The sequence below is a fragment of the Crinia signifera genome, chromosome 1 (genome assembly GCF_055691185.1).
Source record: "Crinia signifera chromosome 1, ASM5569118v1, whole genome shotgun sequence".
Lineage (NCBI taxonomy): Eukaryota > Metazoa > Chordata > Amphibia > Anura > Myobatrachidae > Crinia > Crinia signifera.
The window spans coordinates 239,942,751-239,949,935 of record NC_139217.1 but is presented as its reverse complement, the minus strand read 5'-3'; the positions used below and the strand labels follow the sequence as shown (position 1 = coordinate 239,949,935).

General features: G+C 42.1%; 1 protein-coding gene across 1 annotated transcript; it reads right to left on the bottom strand.

Moving 5' to 3' along the window:
• Window positions 1-3,949: 3,949 nt before the first annotated feature.
• Window positions 3,950-6,370, bottom strand: LOC146067183 (uncharacterized). The gene is made up of 5 exons (XM_083179163.1): window positions 6,196-6,370; window positions 5,439-6,111; window positions 5,096-5,362; window positions 4,734-4,859; window positions 3,950-4,623 (listed from the first exon to the last, which is right to left on the bottom strand). The coding sequence occupies exons 2-5, from the start codon at window positions 6,109-6,111 to the stop codon at window positions 3,950-3,952; spliced, it is 1,740 nt and encodes a 579-aa protein (XP_083035289.1). The 5' UTR covers window positions 6,196-6,370.
• Between the last annotated feature and the right edge of the window lie 815 nt (window positions 6,371-7,185).

Sequence of the window (7,185 nt, the reverse complement as noted above, 5' to 3'; positions counted from 1 at the left end):
CGTGGATAGCTGTGCATGTACCCGATCTGGGTGGGTGCCTCTTGACGCTTGTCCCAGGTTAAGATCCAACTGAATGCCTTGTTGGATAGTGGGGATTTGCAAAGCACCCTTACAGTATTTCCCATACAACCCTTTGAAAAATCGGGACCATCACATTGCATCGCAGTGCATATAAATTTGTTACATGCGATGTGATGCGATTATGGAGTTGCAACACACCAGATTGTGTGCCATGTTTATGAACAAGTCCCTGAATATTTTTTAACGATATACTTTATCCCTTTCTAATTACAGAGTTGATCCATGTTGGTTCTTGTTGGCCTTGTTGGTTCTTGTTGGCCTTGTTCGGCTTGAAGTTTTCTGTGTTTTTTGGAGTTGTTGATTCAAAGTTTATTTTCGATATAATAATGGTTATATTTGCAAAGAGTCTGCATCACAAAATTATTGGGGTTCATTTGCAATGGATGTAAGTAGCAAAGTGCCAGGTGTAACTCGGTGCCATGTCTGCTTACAACAGGGCCACTACTGACCATCTCTCTATGTTCCCATTAATGTTTCCCCCTGCAGGTCCTTACGTCTCCTGCTGCCTCCGCAAACATCCCTTTGCAGTTTGATGTCTGCCTTGACGCCACATCCAGTTCATTCCCAAGTGCCAGAGACAGGCCCCAGTTCTCAGCTGCTGTGTGGAAATGGTAAGTAGCTCATTCATGTGCCCCTGCACCACTGGTCTTCAATCTGTGGCACTCCTGATGGAGGGCCACAGGTTGAATACCCATTCCCTAGGTTAAACCCCAAACAAACCAAGGGCGCATGCGCTGTGTGCCAGGTGTAACTCGGTGCCATGTCCGTCTGCAACAGGGCCACTACTGACCATCTCTCTATGTTCCCATTCATGTTTCCCCCTGCAGGTCCTTATGTCTCCTGCTCCCTTCGCAAACATCCCTTTGCAGTTTGATGTCTGCCTTGACGCCACATCCAGTTCATTCCCAAGTGCCAGAGACAGGCCCCAGTTCTCAGCTGCTGTGTGGAAATGGTAAGTAGCTCATTCATGTGCCCCTGCACCACTGGTCTTCAATCTGTGGCACTCCTGATGGAGGGCCACAGGTTGAAGACCCATTCCCTAGGTTAAACCCCAAACAAACCAAGGGCGCATGCGCTGTGTGCCAGGTGTAACTCGGTGCCATGTCCGACTGCAACAGGGCCACTACTGACCATCTCTCTATGTTCCCATTAATGTTTCCCCCTGCAGGTCCTTACGTCTCCTGCTGCCTCCGCAAACATCCCTTTGCAGTTTGATGTCTGCCTTGACGCCACATCCAGTTCATTCCCAAGTGCCAGAGACAGGCCCCAGTTCTCAGCTGCTGTGTGGAAATGGTAAGTAGCTCATTCATGTGCCCCTGCACCACTGGTCTTCAATCTGTGGCACTCCTGATGGAGGGCCACAGGTTGAAGACCCATTCCCTAGGTTAAACCCCAAACAAACCAAGGGCGCATGCGCTGTGTGCCAGGTGTAACTCGGTGCCATGTCCGTCTGCAACAGGGCCACTACTGACCATCTCTCTATGTTCCCATTCATGTTTCCCCCTGCAGGTCCTTATGTCTCCTGCTCCCTTCGCAAACATCCCTTTGCAGTTTGATGTCTGCCTTGACGCCACATCCAGTTCATTCCCAAGTGCCAGAGACAGGCCCCAGTTCTCAGCTGCTGTGTGGAAATGGTAAGTAGCTCATTCATGTGCCCCTGCACCACTGGTCTTCAATCTGTGGCACTCCTGATGGAGGGCCACAGGTTGAAGACCCATTCCCTAGGTTAAACCCCAAACAAACCAAGGGCGCATGCGCTGTGTGCCAGGTGTAACTCGGTGCCATGTCCATCTGCAACAGGGCCACTACTGACCAGCACGCTATGTTCCCATTCATGTTTCCCCCTGCAGGTCCATACGTCTCCTGCTGCCTCCGCATACAGCCCTTTGCAGTTTGATGTCTGCCTTGATGCCATTGCAGTTGATTCCAAAGTGCCAGAGACAGGCCCCACTTCTCAGCTGCTGTGTGAAATTGGTAAGTAGCTGATTCATGTGCCCCTGCACCACTGGTGTTCAATCTGTGGCACTCCTGATGCTGTGGAACTACATGTCCTAGCATGGCCAGAGGCTTTTACGCATGCTCTTATAAGTAAAAATGTGGCAATGCATGCTGGAACCTGTAGTCTCGCAACATCTGGAGGGCCACAGGTTGAAGACCCATTCCCTAGTTTAAACCCAAAGTAAACCAATTGCGCATGCGCCGTGTGCAAGGTGTAACTCGGTTCCATGTCTGTTTATAACAGGGCCAATACTAACCATTAATTTTTCCCCTTGCAGGTCCATATATGTCTACTGCTGGCCACACGGAGAACACTGTGCTTGATGACCGGTTGAACCTATGGCAAAATCTTTGCATTACACCATTTGCATCGTGTGTCATAAAATTGTATTGTTATACTATAATAGTTCAATGTAAATAATTGTATACGAAAAATGATTCTTGAAATGTTGTTTGGTTCAATAAAATTTTATTGAACAATTTTGGATTTTCTACTGACATGAATCATGACCTTTGATGTTGTTTCATTTATAAATAGTTAGAAAGATATAAAAACGGTCAAAAAATGTGAAAATATTCAAAGTGTTTAGAGAAACAGAGAACCAAGATACGCCACAAGGCAAAGTTTCAGAACTGTCATTTGTTGTTAACAATGACCATTGTCACCACTGACCACGCTGCTCCTTCCAAATGTGCAGTGCGTCACATCTGGGGGGAGAAGGTTGGCCAGTGTTGACAATGGAACATTGAAAGCAGCACAAATGATATACGCCACAAGGCAAAGTTTCAGAACTGTCATTTGTTGTTAACAATGACCATTGTCACCACTGACCACGCTGCTCCTTCCAAATGTGCAGTGCGTCACATCTGGGGGGAGAAGGTTGGCCAGTGTTGACAATGGAACATTGAAATCAGCACAAATGATATACGCCACAAGGCAAAGTTTCAGAACTGTCATTTGTTGTTAACAATGACCATTGTCACCACTGACCACGCTGCTCCTTCCAAATGTGCAGTGCGTCACATCTGGGGGGAGAAGGTTGGCCAGTGTTGACAATGGAACATTGAAAGCAGCACAAATGATATACGCCACAAGGCAAAGTTTTAGAACTGTCATTTGTTGTTAACAATGACCATTGTCACCACTGACCACGCTGCTCCTTCCAAATGTGCAGTGCGTCACATCTGGGGGGAGAAGGTTGGCCAGTGTTGACAATGGAACATTGAAATCAGCACAAATGATATACGCCACAAGGCAAAGTTTCAGAACTGTCATTTGTTGTTAACAATGACCATTGTCACCACTGACCACGCTGCTCCTTCCAAATGTGCAGTGCGTCACATCTGGGGGGAGAAGGTTGGCCAGTGTTGACAATGGAACATTGAAAGCAGCACAAATGATATACGCCACAAGGCAAAGTTTCAGAACTGTCATTTGTTGTTAACAATGACCATTGTCACCACTGACCACGCTGCTCCTTCCAAATGTGCAGTGCGTCACATCTGGGGGGAGAAGGTTGGCCAGTGTTGACAATGGAACATTGAAATCAGCACAAATGATATGCGCCACAAGGCAAAGTTTCAGAACTGTCATTTGTTGTTAACAATGACCATTGTCACCACTGACCATGCTGCTCCTTCCAAATGTGCAGTGCGTCACATCTGGGGGGAGAAGGTTGGCCAGTGTTGACAATGGTTCCTATGTTGCTGCATTGAAAAAAATAACTTATAGATAATAAACAATAAAAACTTAAATAAGTGCAGTTTCTCAATAAAAATACCTATTCCTTCCTAAAGAGTCCAGAGTCAGATCTGGATGGAGATGGATGTTACAAGTTATTACTGTGAAAACATTGTAATTTTAAATTTTTTATAATTCCTGTGAAATCTGAGTTTCATCGTCATCGTGTGTAGGTGCTGATAATGACAGATCGTTAGCTAACGATTCAGGTTGCACACAAGATGTTGTCGCATGATCTGGCTCTCTAACATTTGGAAACATGCCTGAATATCCTGTGTACATTTGGGAATAGGAATAGGTATTTTGTGTGGGAAATACACCCCCTTTCCTCTCGTTTACTGATGCTTTTCTTTGTTTTTCACTTATGTTTTTTTTGTGCGACTTTGCAATCATGTCCTCTGCAATTAACTTCAGAGAAGTAGCAATCAACCCTGTACTGGCAAAAGTTTGTCGATGGCACTCTAACATGATATTAAAGGTATTTGCTGATTGTGCATTAGCATCTGAAATTTTCATTAAACTGTGTGCGTGGCTAGTTGTATTGTCAACCAATTTGTTGATTGACACAGCTATAATATTCAGTATATCCTGAGTAGTTTTGTATTCGCTCTGGCGGTTTACATCAATCTGTTTTACTATGTCTATAAAACCTTTAAAAGTGTTTTCTAAGCTATCTAGTCTTTTGTTTAAAACTTTTTCAAAGTCAACATGTCTCCGCTGCATTTGATCTGCCAAAGCTCTGATATGCAGATATTCTGGTTCTTCTGATGTGTCGTTGTTTCCAAGCTGCCTTGCTTGAGATGCTGTAAGGATAGAGAAATTTTGAAGAACATTCAATTACTTGATTTTATTTGTAAATAATGAAGAGTGTAGTAGAAAACCAAAGATATTGCTGAAATATATTATTACTTACGTATAGGTGTTGATTCCGATTGTCGCACCTCCACATCTCCATCCTCAGACAAATTTTCAATTAAATCAGGCCTAAAAAAACGACCAATTCCGGAGGAAAGTCCTCCACTTGTCATAGGCATATCTTCTGTAATTAAAATTCCCATTAAATTTATTATAAACAAATAAATCACACTTTTCATGTAAGGAGTGCATAACATTTCCAAAAAAGTATTACTGTTTAATCCACCATAACAAAGATAATAACTTGTTGAGAAAGTAAAGGCCAAAATGTAGATAAATAAACACTTTCTAAAATACATCCCTTGATTATAAACTGGTTTTATGCCGCAATACACAGCTATTTTTAAAAAAAAAACTAACCTTTTTCTTTTGGATTTACAGTACTCTCGCATTCCATCTGTTGAGAATTTCTCTCCCTTGAGGATCGGTTACCGGAATAATTATCTATGGAACTGCTGTTGAAACCCTCAAACGTTACTTCGGTTACATCAGATGATTCAAGGAAGCATGTGGGTATACTTTGCAATTCAGCCATACCACTGCCATCATTATCTTTCGAACGTTCAAGAACTCGATTGCTGGAATTATTGTGCCTTCTTTCCGCTTGCATTAAATGTTGACGCTCATCTAATGAAGGTAAAAATATTATTAATAACATTTCATTACATTTTGGTACATAGATTTTATGCTATTAAATTATTACCATTTTTACTAGACATATTTTTCTCATTGCTAATTCTGCTGCCTCTTTTCTTTCTAGGATTCTCCTCTTCCTCCTGAATGCCTCCTCGTCTAGAGTCAACACCTCCTTTCACTCCATAAATCATTATTGGGTTTAATCGTTTCTTGATTATTTCCTCCCAGGAAAGCCACTTTATTTTCATCTCCGGTCCGCCACCTGTACCTATCTCATGTCTTCTTTGCATACCCATTTTTTTTTTAGTTTGCCTGCGGCAGTCACTATACCTTTTGATACAATGTTTGGAATCTCTTTGAACACCTGATATAGAGGTGACTTTTTCGGCAATATTATTCCACAGCTTTCTTTTCAATTTTGGAGCTGTAGTTGGTGCCCTTGGGCCAAACAACATATCATAATATCTATCAACTGCCTCCACCAGAGCATAATTCTCGGACTCATTGAACCGTACGCCACGTTGAGCCCTTTTCAGATTTTCACCACCGGATCCTTCACCAGAAGAATGATGAGATGCTGAGTCATCAGAAAACCTTGCAACCTCATTTGTATCACTTTGCATGCTTTCTTGACTACGGATATTTGATCGCTGCCTATCATTGGGACGCTTCTTTTCTTGACTGTTTTGTGGCCGGCTGTGATGAACATTTTGTAAATGTTGCCTTTTGCTGTGGAACATCTGCAAACAGAATGAGAATTTACAATTTAAACATCATTACATTGAAAAATTGAAATCATCTTTGGTTGAAATAAAAATAAATACCTTCGAATGTCCACTTGTGGTGGCTTTTTGTTTGTTGCGCGATGCTTCAACTTTCGCCCTCCAGATTCTAAATTCGGCACTTTGCTCCCAATCCTCCTCAAATCTTTCAAAATCTTCCTCCGTTGTAGAAATATCTGAAAGATGTGGGCTTCTCAGTGTAGGAGACTGTATAAAAAAGATGTAGTGTTATTCTTTTTAAACAAGCACATAATAAAAATTATTTGGCCTTAGTTTACCTATCACTTTCCGGAATTTTTCTTGTATGTCTAAATAAAAGGCATGTGTGCCAATGACATTCATTGATCACCCAGTTTAACAAACCATAATGGTTATAGACCCAGCACCCACCCATGTTTTACCAAAGCACACCATGCTGTAACCGCTACGTTTTGCCTTATAGAAGGCTGCTGTGTCTGTTCCAACTTCTCGAATAATGTGTTGTACTTGTGAGAGCCAAATACCATTTCTTCTAATAAATTATGGTTGGATATTAGGACAACATTTTAAGAAATTGGCGTGTTAAAAAATCACCATAAACAAATAAATGGATGTTAGTATTGATGTACCGACACATGGTGATTTTTAAAATCGCATTGGGGCGTGGTGTGAGGGTTGTTGGGGTTGGGATATCATATAGGAGGATTCACTCTGAGGTGGCAACAGTATGAGCCGCACACCCACAGGCCTTGTCCGTGACACTCAATGCAATGCATATTTACTGATCCAGACTATCATTACATATTGGTGATACTATATTCATAAACCCAAAATAATTTTAATTACCCGATGTCTTCCATTGCTTTTCTTTCTAGTTCCAACAAGGCTTGTCGTCTTCAAAGCCATCTCATCCAGTTCTTGATGTTCTGTATTTTTATGCACTGAATCTTCTGAAGAGGAATCCCCTGGTGAAAAAAGACTTCTTTCTGTAGACATTCCTAATAAATACAAATGTCATGATTGAGCATGGTCGTTTCAATGTACAAGAAAAGA